At 40.4% G+C, this 13,763-nt stretch overlaps 1 protein-coding gene across 3 annotated transcripts in view; it reads left to right on the top strand.

The window, feature by feature from the left end:
* Positions 1 to 1,775: 1,775 nt before the first annotated feature.
* Positions 1,776 to 13,763, top strand: part of LOC122707980 (dimethylaniline monooxygenase [N-oxide-forming] 2-like) — a 34,597-nt gene continuing 22,609 nt past the window's right edge. Inside the window, exons 1-2 of one of the 3 annotated variants that reach the window (XM_043924040.1) lie at positions 1,777 to 2,117; positions 5,604 to 5,743. In XM_043924040.1, the coding sequence (XP_043779975.1) occupies positions 5,612 to 5,743 (132 nt within the window). In that variant the 5' untranslated portion in view covers positions 1,777 to 2,117; positions 5,604 to 5,611. Of the gene's footprint in view, positions 2,118 to 3,423; positions 3,933 to 5,603; positions 5,744 to 13,763 lie in introns of those variants that run through there. The other 2 variants (XM_043924041.1, XM_043924042.1) reach the window with 2 other exon arrangements.

Below are 13,763 nucleotides of genomic sequence, written 5' to 3' on the forward strand. Positions count from 1 at the left end.
GAGGGTGTATGGCTTCCCAGCTGGCTCAGTAGTAAAGAATCTGCCTGCCAGTGCAGGAGACTCGGTTTCAATCCCTGGGTTGGGAAGATCCCCTCTAGGAAGAAATGACAACCCACTTAAGTATTCTTGCCTGGAAAATCCCATAGACAAAGAAGCCTAGTAGGCTACAGTCCATGGGGTTACAAAGAGTTGGACACTACTTTGTGCCTGAACACAGCACAGCAGCAAGTGGGTATATCTCATGTCAAATATTCTTAACCAAAAACAAACAAAGGTCCATGAGGAAACTTCTGGAGGATGAATGTGTTTATTACCTTGAGCTGTGATGGTTTCACAGATGCACGCATATGTCCAAATTCATCAAATTATATACATTAAATATATACAGGGTTTTTTTGTATATCCTAGGCCTCAATAAAACCATTTGCCAAAAATGAGAGGGTAAATATTTAACAAATGGCTGGGGGTGGGGGACATCCCAAATTTGTACTGTTTGCCAGTTTCCATGATGTAAACATCCCCACTGTGAACAATGTCAAGCTATTTTGTCAAGCATTACTATGCGTAATGCCAAGCAATCACTGAACTTGGAAGACATACATATTCCCTTTGTGCATACCAGCTCCAGTACACCACTGGATGAGAACATTTTGGGGAATAACTGGAGAAATTTGAAAGTGGACTGTATATTGGATGATACTGAAGTTATATTGACTTAGATGTGGTAATGATAATGACTCTGTGGGAAAATGCCCTTACTTTTGTGAAATATATGCTGAAATATTCTGATGGCATCCTGATGTTTGAAGATGACTTTCAGATGTGTGTGTTTAGGTGTATGTGTGTGTGTCTCTTGGGTACATGTGTGTAGAGAAAGAGAAAGAGAGATGAAGAAAATGCCAATGTGTCAAGAGGTTGCTAGTTGATGAAACGGGTGAGGGATATGTTGATGCACATTAATCAAACTGTTTTTTCAACTTTCCTCTGGGCTTAATATTTTTCAAAATAAAAATTAGTTTGTTGCCAACAGAAGATTTTATACAAAAATTTGAGTTTGTAGTTTCTATTAAAAGGAATCTAAAAACCTTGCAATTTGGGGCTTATGCTCTCAAATAACGCCATTTAGTTAAACCTAATACATGGGGGAAGTGCTTTCCAGTCAGATCTTGTCCAGGCCCTCCTCCCTCATTTAGGTTACCTTCCTGATTCCTGGAATCAGGATTCCTGGCTCATTTGCGCCACTGGGCTAGAAAATGTTAAGTGAGGCTAAGATGGTCTTTGACACTGAATTCCAGGCACTCAGTGGAAGGTGTTTAGGATTCTATTATTCTATTATTGCCAGTGCTTCTGTAATTATTTCTCTTCTTGTGCCCTAGGCTAACATATAAAACCAGTTTTAAGCTTTTTCAAATATGTGTTGCCAGCTCCCTCTGCTGACCTTTTCTGAAAAGACGAAGCTGCTTAAATTCCTTATAAGTCCTGAATTTTGAAATCACACTTTTGGGGTTAGGGAACTAACCCTACTTGGGAGAACTTGATGACACAATAGTCACATAATTGGCCTTCTCCTATGGACAGCTCCTATAATAGTTCAAGAGACTAATTCAAGAGTCAGAATTTAGTTAAGCAGAACGCCCGATTCACTGGCGATTGTGGTTTGGGCTGATTTGGCGCCCTCTAAAGGCTACCGTGAGAAGAGCAGTCGCTCACCACGTGCTCCCCTTTAAGTTTAGAGCTCCGTCGGAACTGGGACGTTTAGGAGGGTGGGGGAAAGGGGCAGAAGTCGCTTGTGGCTTTCCAATCCGACAACTCTCTTCTAATTCGTCATTGAGCCCTCCCTCGAGATCACGGAAGTTTCAACTGGTGCCCTACACAACTTTCTTTTCCCTCAGCGAGTATATTTTCAGCTGTCATCAGCATGACAGGAAAAACGGCAGGTTTTTGTTTTAAACCAAGAGCACTTTGATTAAAGTCAGCATTCCTTTATTTTTTATTTTCTTTTAGAGCAAAGAGTTTGCGTTTGGAATTTTGTTTTGTTTTGTTTTAAAGACAAACACTGTCATTGGCTATTGGCTTTGAGAAATAATTTGTAAAAGTACCTGCTCTGTGCCAGCAAGGTAAGTTTCCTGGATTTTTTCCTTTTAATGGGGAAATGTTTCCAGAAGCTGCTTTCACAGAGGGTAAATATTCCCCTTGGTAAGTGAGTGCACTCCTTAGAGATAAGCGTGATCCTGTCTTTGGAGAGTCTCTTGATTAGGGTTAAGGCAGCAGAATTAGGGCGAAAACCAGGAAGCAAAGGAACTTCTTAAAGAAACAAAGTTATGAAAGGGAGAAGCCACCCGGAAGGAAGATGTGGTGAGAATAACAGAACTGTGGGACTGTCTGTGATTCCAGGCTCCTTTCTGATTTCATCTTTTGGATGAGATGGAATTGCCTGTCATTGAGAAACACAAAATATTCCACAAGTGTCACATTTGGAAATACGGTAGCAAAGGAAGAACACTGTTAGAGTGATATAATAAGAAATATAAACAGATTGAAGTCCAAACTCATATAAATCATAATCAACTGTATGATTTGCTAATCATCCAAGTCTCTCCATGTCTCAAAAATGACTGCTACATTTTATGGTGTGTCAGATATGGGATAGGGTCTTCTTGTTGTTCAAAATTCCAACTCAGTAGATTAGGGCTTTTTCTATTAAGGAACGAAATATCAGCAACGAAATATCAGCAATGGACCTTACGTTTATAGCACATTCTTACAGTTTGCAAAGAGCTTAGCACACCTGTCCTCCTGACCCATCAGGCCTGCAGTAGTCTCCCCTGCCTTTCAATTTACATCTATTTGGGGCATCAATTATTTGGCACTTGGGTGTTTTTGCTCAGGAAAAACACAGCCCAGTATGTATCTCTAGCTAGGTCTCCAGGCATAGCTAAGCAGCCCAAGAGTGTCTTCAAGCATTTGTACCCAGAGCATGCTGCTATTACAAGACATATTGCCTGATATCATGCGTGTCAGCCTCTGTCTATATAGTGGCATCTTCTTGTGGATAGTCACTGGGTCTGTATTTATTACTGTTTTTTACTCACTGATTCTTAATCATTCTGGGGGCCCCAAAACTTGGCTCAGTATCTGCCCTTAGAGTTACATAGAGTACACGTGTGGAGTGAATTAATTTGCTACCAGTCTATTCACTGCAGCACATTTTGCATTTTAACCAGATCACTTAACAACTATTTCTTTCTTATTATTATTGCAAAAACAGAGCACAGTGAGATCTGCCAATTCCAGACTTCTCCCTCGTGCCCTGGAAATGTATGTGTTCTTATCGGGGGAGGCCATTCGTTTCTGATTAAAAGCTATCTAGACCTTTTACTAGCTATCTAGACCAAAGGAAGCCATGGGTGTGTTTGCCTATGTGTTTCCAAACTTGCTGATGAATTTTATCTGTGTGAGATGTCTTCTCCAGAAAGAAGAGAGGAAAGGAGGGAATAGTTAGGGAGGTGGGAAATGAATTCTGAGTAAATATTTGGTGCTAGGCAGTTTTGTGTAATTATTATCACAGTTTCAGACTCAAACAATCCTTCCATGTGACTGTGTTTCTTATTTGCAAACAGTACATCTTGAAGTGTGTAAGTGGGTTGTTTGGGGGGCACATGGCCCATCAGTTGCAGAGACAGAGTTCAAACCCAGTTTTGCTGCCTCCAGGGTCCATTCTTACTGCAGACTACCCAACTCTTCCAAAATCAAAAAGAGACTCCTAAATAAACCAAAAGTCTCAGGGAGGGAAGAGTGTAAATTTTGTTGTAAATAATGAAGCCAGGCAGGAAGTTCTCAACCTTGCAAAGGGAAGGACGGCAAGTAAGATTTTGAAACAGGCAAGCCTGGAAAAGCCCTCTGATCCTTCCTGCAAGTCCCTCTGGAACCAGGTAAGTCTGAGAGGTCCAAGGGCTCAGAAGTCTTCTTCTGCCCTCTGTAAAGTCACTAACTCCCTTTGTCTTTGTGCCTAGGGGTCCTTTTATTTTTTATTTTCTTCCCAGCGCTTTCCCCTTTCTCACTTGTATTAACCATACCTCTTTATTTTCTATATTTTGATGCTTTGACAGTTAAGGCTTTGCTGATGCCTTAGGGACTGCTGCTCCCTGGCTTAGCCAGCTCCTTGAGGTAGTAAACTTCCCTCCTGGGAGGGTGACTTTTTGAATCCAAACCAACCAATCCAGAGCCCATTTCCCCCAACCATCTCCTTTACTGACACTCTTCTTGTGCCTGGGGGCTCTGATTTGGCTAGAGAGAAACTGCAAAGCCCTGAGGATAAACCCCCCACCGCAAACCCACCCAGAAAGCATGGCAGCAAACCTGAGCTCAAATGAGGGAAGAGGCTCAGTAGCAGGAATCTCGGGACACTTCAGACTCTCACCCCAGTGAGATGTGCACATCCAGACTCATACTCAGATATCTAGAGTCTCTCTCGACTCAGCGTCTTACTAGCAGACTGGCTTTAAGTCATGTTCAAAAACTCAGCAGTTACACCTGAGTCCACCCGACACTTCAAAGCCCTCCATGTGACAAACCTGATTCGCTGGAATTAACTTAGTATTAACCCATCTGATAAAAAAAAAAAAAAAAAAAAAACAGTATGTTGATACCTGCATAAGCCCAAAACTACAATCTTAAAACCTGATATAAACTGTCATAACACCTTCATGCTTCCTCCAATCTTTCCTGACAAGGGTAACATCCCCATTTCCATGTGATCTCATCTTGGTCTCTAGAATATGCCATATGGATTTCCTTGGGGACTTAGTTCTGTATTACGGTCAGTTAAGCTTTCATTGTTCAAAGTTAAGAACTTCCCCTCAATTCATGTAGTATCTTTTTTGCTACTGGACATGACCCATGACTAGCTACTCTTTAGGACTTTAGATGCTTTGAATAAAAATGAACATTTTTGCTGGTTGCAGTTCCTAGGATTTTAGAAGGGTTAGGTGATAGCAAAGTGTTTTTAATACTGAGGGAATATAAAATCTTAAGGGGATGAAGACCTTTTACTCCTCAATCCAAAGGAAGCACCAGGTGTGTCTATCTGTGTGTTCCCAAATGTTGATAAATTTTATCTGTGTGAGCTGCCTTTTCCAGAAAGAAGAGAGGAAAGGAAGGAGTCGTTAGAGAAGTGGGAAGTGAATGCTAATTAAATATTTGGTGCTAGGTCTTGGCTAAACTAGATAGTAATAAGAGCAAAATTTAACTGAGTACTTACTATGTAGCAGACACACTTCTACAACCTTTCCAACATATCTCAGTCATTTAATTTCAGGACAATGCCTATTTTAGATAGGCATTATTATTTCCACTCTCATTATACTGATGAGAAAACTGAGGCACAGAAAGAATAAACAACTAGCCCAAGATCATACTGTAAATAAATGAATCCAGCATCTAAACTGAAACAGTCTGATTTCAGAGCCTTCATATTTAGCCAAAATATGATTCTGCCTCAGCTCAGAGACAAAAGGAGGGTATCTATATCATTGTGAAAGTTGAATTCTGTGACAAGGGCTCCTTGTCATATAAAGAAGCTCTGCTTAATCTGTATCATACAGAACACAGCATGGCCAAGCGAGTTGCAGTGATCGGAGCTGGTGTGAGTGGCCTGTCCTCCATCAAATGCTGCTTAGATGAAGACCTGGAGCCCATCTGCTTTGAAAGAAGTAGTGACATCGGCGGACTGTGGAAGTTTACTGTGCGTAGTTCATACCCTCCCACCTCCACCAACCATAATCTGGCCATTTGCCTTGTCCCTGCCCACGCACGGTGGCTGTAGTCTATCTGGTGATCGATCATAAAGTGCTTCCCTGGTTGCTCAGTAGTAAAGAATCCGCTTACCAAAGAAAGAGATGAGGGTTCGATCCCTGGGTCAGGGAAGATCCCCCAGAGAAGGAAATGGCAACCCATGCCAGTATCTGCCTGGGAAATCCCATGGACAGAGGAGCCTGATGGGCTGGAGCCTGGTGGACAGTGGAGTCCATGGGGTCTCAAAAGAGATGGACATGACTGAGCACCCACACATGGTGATCATTAAGGGAGCAGCTCATTGCAGCATCACAACTTTGTGTATGGTGTCCTGCTGACCCCATGCAGGATGCAGCCTGATAGGTGATGCACTTGGAGAACTGGCAGGGTAGGGACAAGAGAATTTGGAGGAAAGAGGAAGAAAGAGTTAAGTCTGATACACAAACATAGGATTGGAAGTTACGATGATTTCTGGACCATGAACATTCTAAGACAAAGTAGCAGAGTGTCACGTTAGGTAAGCTGAATCTCATTGGTGAATGTGAAGCAGATGGCACCTTAAGAAGGACAGAAGTTGGCATCAGGGGGTGGAGCCCCAGCCCCAAGGCATTGTTCATGTCTTTTGGAAGAGAATTGGCAAGGGAAAAGGCTAGAATCCAGACCTTGTTAGGTCTAGGGGGTGGTTTTTACATTATCAGAAGAAGAAGAACCCAGGCACTATTTCTCTTCTTAAGAGTGGAATGTGCAGCCTAGGGCATATGCTCGAGGTTCCGCCAGCCAGTAGGTGACTTGAGCATCAGGAAGTAGGGCTGGAAATGGCTAAATGCCATATGAAAGGTTGTTGCTGAGCCGTGAAAGACGCTGAGATTCCTGGCCTTCAGAGGAGAGGAATTCAATCCGTGGCCAGCGACGAGGCTTGATTGCTCAGAGCTTTTGTGTGATAAAGTTTTATTAAAGTATAAAAGAAAGAGAGAAAGCTTCTGACATAGACATCAGAAGGGGGAAGAAAGCGTGTCCCCCTGCTAGTTGTTAGCAGGAAGTTATATAGCTACTAGCACGTTGCTAGTTAGAGAAAGGAAATGTCTCAAAACTCAGAGACTGGCACCAGGCCCCTCACCCACAACATGCATTTTGAGATAACATTGGCACAAGGTGAGTTGTCCCAGGCCATAAAATGATTGGCGTGAATCTTGAAGAAAGGCAGGTTTCCAGGCAAATACATAGTCTCATTAACATAGCTTAAGAGAACATTTGCATGAATAAAACATACTGGCTTGTTCACGTAGGTTCTGAGCCTTAGGCAAACTGACTTGAAGAAAGACAGAGTCTAGGGTAAATATAGTTCATTAACATAACTTAAGAAAAATATTTCCGTAAGAAAAACTGCATTGGTTAGCTCAAGGTTTGAAAAAAGTTAAGTTCAGGTGGAACCAGGTGTTGTCATGGCAACACAGAATTTTAAAGGAAATCTCCTTTCAATTTTGTATAGAGAAAGGGAAAAAATCTGTCACATGTAGTTTGTTTCCTCCTGCCGCTTAAGAGAGAGATAAAAGACGTCTGACATTTACAGCCTATTTCCTCCATTTGGAGACCCCTAGCCTTCCTGCCTGCTACCCTCTCACACATGCCTCTGGCCAGAATTGGTCCTGGTTACTGGGAATATCAGGGTCTTCAGTGGGAATAAAGGGATCTGCCCCTGGTAGGGTATAAGGTGTCAAAAGATGGAGGCCCAAATAGTAAATGCTTCAGGGGGAAGAGAAGAGCAGCATTTAGCAGGAGCTCAGGGCTGGGGAGGTACTTCACACTGGTATGAATGAGGGAAGACTGCATGGAGGAAGTGGCATTTGCCAGTCTTGGATGGATGATGAAGAAAACAGAATAAGCAAATGTATGTAAATGACCACACCTCTAGGATTATAGTGTACTGTGCTGTGCTTAGTCACTCAGTCATGTGCGACTCTTTGTGACTCTATGGACTGTAGCCCGCCAGGCTCCTCTGTCCATGGGGATTCTCCAGTCAAGAATACTGGAGTGGGTTGCCATGCCCTCCTCCAGGGGATCTTTCCAACCCAGGGACCGAACTCAGTTCTCCCACATTGCAGGCAGATTCTTTGCCACCAGGGAAGCCCATAGTGTACTAGGGGAAAAAAAAATTTTTTTCTGGTGTACTGTGGGCCTCATCAAGCCACCAAATGTCAGTATGGAAAAAAATATTCGGTCTGGTTTGTGTACCTTCTGCTATTTGACCCTATGGTTGGCTTGGTTTCCTTCTCCTATTATACAGTGATATAAACTAATTTTAGAAAATAATATTGCTACTGTATAGCACAGAGAACTCTACTCAATGTTCTGTAATGACCTAAATGGGAAGGAAATCAAGAGAAGAATGGGTGTGAGTGTATATATGACTGATTCGGTTTGTTGTGCAGCAGAAACTGACACAACATTGTAAAGCAACTATACTCCAATAAAAAAAAAGTAAAAATAAAAAATAATATTCGTTAAAAGAAAAATACAGGACTTCCCTGGCAGTCCAGTGATTCAGACTTCACACTTCCACTGCAAGGGGCATGGTTTCATTCCCTGGTTGGGAAACTAAGATCCCATATGCCATGAGGCATGGCCAAAAAAAAGAAAAGGAAAAATATAAATTAAATATAATATCAATACTCATGAGCACTAAATAAATTACCACTATTTAAATTTTGATGTAATTTCTTTTAGTCATACACATATTTTTTTTCCAAAAACGCAATGGTAATATTCATTTTCATTCATTCAAGTATTTGTGATGTCCCTCTCCCAGGACACACAGGGAACAAGATAGACAAGGCCCCAACCCTCCTTAGAATCTAGTGGGGAACAGAAACTGTAAACAGATCTTTGCAATGCAGTGTAATCAATTCTGTGCCCAAAGTACAGGGTACTAGGTTGGGGCAGCAGGTACAACAGCTACCTTGTGAAGATCTATAGGGTTATGGAAAGCTTCTTAGAGAATGTTATGGCAAAGAAAGAGACTTGAAGAAGAAATGGAGATTAGCTTTGAACAAGTTCATTAGTGTCTTTAATATAGGTCTTTTTGTTTTGTTTTTGGGTGGCAAAGACCAAGATTAGACAAGTAGTTGAGGAGTCCAGGAGAAAACAGAGGCTGTCAGTGTGTGATGACCCCTTCATGAAGATTGAAATGAGACAGAGAGAGACATGGTTGTAAGAGGATATTGTTGTAGCCACACATTCCAGGAAACAAATTCACTCAGAAGGACAACACAATAGTGGAGTGCAGTTTATTACACTGGTGGGCCCGAGGCAGAGTCTTCTCTTAGCCAAGGACCCTGACCAGTTTTTGTGAAAACCTTATATACCCTAAGTATATGTGCCCAAACCCACCTCCCCAAATTCCCTGAAACTAGTCTGAACAAAGGAAAAGAAAGATACAAAGTTAACCCATCATCCATATGCCTTAAGCCTAGGTAGTTAACAGTAGACAATTATCAATAGGCCTGTGGTCATACCCCAATAAGCATAATAGAATTTATGATTCTATTCAGTTTCACAGATAATTAGGGTATTCTTTTAGGCATGGAGAGTCTAGGTATGAGCCCTGGGGCTCTTCCATCTGGGGGTCTGGTTTTCCAGCTGGTATGTCGTTTCCATAGATACTGGGCATAGAGCTCAGAGTCCACAGTCCGGCCCAAGATGGAGTCCTGCTTTCAAGATGGAGCCTGTTCTGTTTCCTCCTTCAATATAAGTTGAAATGGGGGGGATTGTTTTGAAATTTTGAGTCTTCAATATTTTAAGTGTGGATGGGAAGGACTCAATAAAGAGAGAGTGATTGAACATATACATAGACAATAACTAGAAAACTTTGTGAGGAATTCCTTAAGCAAAGGCAAGAAGAAGAGGCCCAGAGCCCAAGAGGAGGGAGTAATCATGGCAAGGGAAGAAGAAGATAAGCAAGATGGACCATGGGCCCACGTTCATGGAACTGTTTAAAGACAGTGTTAGTCCTGCAGAGCCCTGTTAAATTTTGTTAGCTTCTTTGTAGTTTGACGAAGATATTATATTTAACAATTCCAACCCCACCAGTGATTTTTGATATCTATAGCAAGGGGATCCAATGCTAAATTTTCCAGAAACTCTTTGGAATTACACATGGAATGCTAGCTGCTGGTGATCTCTGGTCTCTTCCTCCTATCCCCCTCAGCCCACCCCATCAAGTTAACTGTGCTTTTACACAGGAAACTTCTGAAGATGGGATGACTAAATGTCATGCATATAAATGTCATGCATATATAGTTTGGAACTATAGTTCAAAATATTGTATTACAAGTTTAAAAGTTACTAAGAGGACTTCCCTGGTATGTGGCATGGGTTCAATCCCTGGTGGGAGAACTAAGATCTCACATGCCATGAGATGTGGCCAAAAATAAATAAAGATTGCTAAGAAAGTAAATCTTAAAAGTTCTCATCTCAAGAAAAAAAACTTCATAACTTTTTATCATGACAAATGAGAAATAAGACTTACCGTGGTGAACATTTCACAATGCATACAAATGTCAACCATTATGTCCTACATCTGAAATTAATACAATTTTGTATGCCAATTATGCTTCAATTAATATATATATATATATATATGATTTGATTAATTCCAGGAAGATGCCTTCTGCCCCAAAATATTTCTCCTGCTATCACATTCCTGATGTCTAAAATTTCAGAATTAGATATATCATCCTGTGGGATAGAAGAGTTAGGTTAAAATTTGAATTAATTCAGTTCAGTTCAGTCACTCAGTTGTATCCAACTCTTTGCAACCCCATGGACTGCAGTATGCCAAGCTTCCCTGTCCATCACCAACTCCCGGAGTTTACTCAAACTCATGTCCATCGAGTCGGTGATGCCATCCAACCATCTCATCTTCTGTTGTCCCCTTCTCCTCCGCCTTCAATCTCTTCCAGCATTAGGGTCTTTTCAAACAAGTCAGTTCTTCGCATCAGGTGGCCAAAGTACTGGAGTTTCGGCTTCAGCATCAGTCCTTCCAATGAATATTCAGGACCGATTTCCTTTAGGATGGACTGACTGGATCTCCTTGCTGTCCAAGGGACTCTCAAGAGTCTTCTCCAACACCACAGTTCAAAAGCATCAATTCTTCGGTGCTCAGCTTTATAGTCCAAGCCTTATTAGATATAAAATGTTTAAGTATATAGCTCCCTGGCACTTGCAACAATATCACATTTCAAACCTCCCTTAAAACTATACTCAAGAGATAAATATAAACAATTTCTCTACCCAAAGAAAACAGTCTTCACTGAAGAGTGAAACATACAATAAGCAAAATTTCACAGGCCTCCAATGGGATCACGTGAGGGTCTGGATTTCCAGGAGACAGTAGTTTCAAGGAAGGAGCTGCTGAAAATGCTGCTGGAGCCTCCACACCCACTTCCCGCAAAATTTGCCTCTCCACAACTCTACCAATCAGAATCAATGTTAAAATATGTTACTCTTTAACTTCTATAGTTACACACAATTATCCTCACTTAACATATGAAGAGTTTAGGATAAATAACTTGCCCAAGGGAATATAGGTAGTGGGAAAATAATAAAAATGAAAGTCTGAATCAATCACATAAAAATCACTCCCCTCAAAAAATTTATGGTCAATTCAGTTTACACTTTCCCACTATAGCTTGTGCTCACTAGGTTTGAATGCTGCACCTCTCTACTAAAGGTTTAATGTGCACTAGCTTTTTCAGTGGAGAAGGCAATGGCACCCCACTCCAGTACTCTTGCCTAGAAAATCCCATGGACGGAGGAGCCTGGTAGGCTGCAGTCCATGGGCTTGCTAGGAGTCAGACGCGACTAAGTGACTTCGCTTTCACTTTTCACTTTCATGCATTGGAGAAGGAAATGGCAACCCACTCCAGCGTTCTTGCCTGGAGAATCCCAGGGATGGGGGAGCCTGGTGGGCTGCTGTCTATGGGGTCGCATGGAGTCGGACACGACTGAAGTGACTTAGCAGCAGCAGCAGCAGCAGCTTTTTCAGTATTTGCAAAGCTAATGCTATCATTTATATAATTATTTGCATATGAATTATCTCTTTCTATACTCCCAATACATTAGTTTTTATTAATTCTAACTTAAAAGTGAGAAAGCCAAAGTAAGTGATTTGCCTATAGTAACTAATAAGTGGTAGATGATAATAAGGTGACATAATAAGATGTCTTAGAACCAGCCACAATATTATATATGTTTACCCTCATGCTTCATCTCACATAATTCTAAAGATGAATACTAAACTTGGGATCAATTAAAACCCCTGTGTGTTTTTCATCTGAATTATTGATGACTTGGGTCACTATTATCCTATCTTTGTAAAAACTAATTTTTTAATCTTTTTTTTTATTCACTTCAATTTTTTAATCTTAATTACAGGATTTCACATTTGTGCATGTTAGACATTATTTAGTTGGTTTTATTCTTAGTCAAAGAGTGTTTATATGAAGTTTCAATCTTCTGTTAAGTTTTCTATGTTGAATAATATTAGAATATTTACTCACACCATATAAAAAATTAAACTCAAAATGGATTAAAGACCTAAATATAAGACCTGAAACCATAAAACTCCCAAAAAAGAACATAGGCAGAACACTCTTTGATATAAATTATAGCATATTTTTTTATTTGTCTAAGGCAAAGAAAACAAAAGCAAAAATAAACAAATGAGACCTAATAAAACTTCAAGGCTTTTGCACAAAATGAAAAGATGATCTACTGAATGGGAGAAAATAATTGCAAATGATATGGCTGATAAGGGGTTAATATTCAAAATATATAAACAGCTCACACAACTCAGTATCAAAAAAAGAAGCAACACAGTTTAAAAATGGGCATAAGACTTGAATAAATATTTCTCTAAAGAAGACACACAGATGGCCTACAGGCATATGAAAAGATGTTTAACGCTGCTAATCAGAGAAATGCAAATTAAAACCATAATGAGATATTACCTCATACCAGGGTGGCTATTATCAAAAAGACCACAAATAAGAAATGTTGGCAAGAATGTAGAACAAAGCTAACCCTTGTGTACTGTTGGCCGGAATGTGTATTAGTACAGTCACTGTGGAAAACAGTATGGAATTTCCTCAAAAAATTAAAAATAGAATTACTATGCAAAGCAGCAATTTCACTGCTGGGTATATATCCAAAAGCACAAATTCAAAAAGATACATGCACCCCAATGTTTATAACTGCCAAAATATGGAAGCAAATGAAATGTCCATCAACAGATGAATGGATAAAGATATGGCAGTATACATAATGGAATACTACTCAGCCATAGAAAATAATGAAATTCTGGCACTTGCAACAACCTGGATGGACTAGATAGTATTATACTTAGTGAAACAAGTCAGAGTGTGTGTAACCTGAAAAATAAGACAAAGGAATGTATATAACAAAACAGAAACAGACACAGATACAGAGAACAAACTAATGGTTACCAGCGGGGAGAGGCAAGAGAGGAGGGGCAAGTTAGGAGTATGGGACTAAGAGCTACCGTGTATAAAATAAATAAGCTAAGCAACAAGGATATATTGTACAGCACAGGGAAATATAGCCATTATTTTGTAATAAGTTCTAATGGAGTACAGTCTATAAAAACACTGAATCACTCTCTGTACACCTGAAAGCAATATCATATTGTCAATCACCGATACCTCACTTTCTTAAGTGTTTATTTGAAGCTTCAATCCTGTGTCTAGTTTCTATGCCTCCATACTTCAGGTATATACAAATTTGATCATCTGTATTTGTCTCCATCAAATTTACTGATTTAAATGTTGATAATAGATGAGACTGTGAAGTAGACACCTGGGAAATCACCAAATGGAATTTCCCATATGGTGCTATTTTCACACTGACCAAAACATGTACTTTCTTTATTCTATGCCTCACAGCCTCTCTTCTGT

This window comes from Cervus elaphus, chromosome 14 (assembly GCF_910594005.1).
Source record: "Cervus elaphus chromosome 14, mCerEla1.1, whole genome shotgun sequence".
In the NCBI taxonomy this organism is placed as follows: domain Eukaryota; kingdom Metazoa; phylum Chordata; class Mammalia; order Artiodactyla; family Cervidae; genus Cervus; species Cervus elaphus.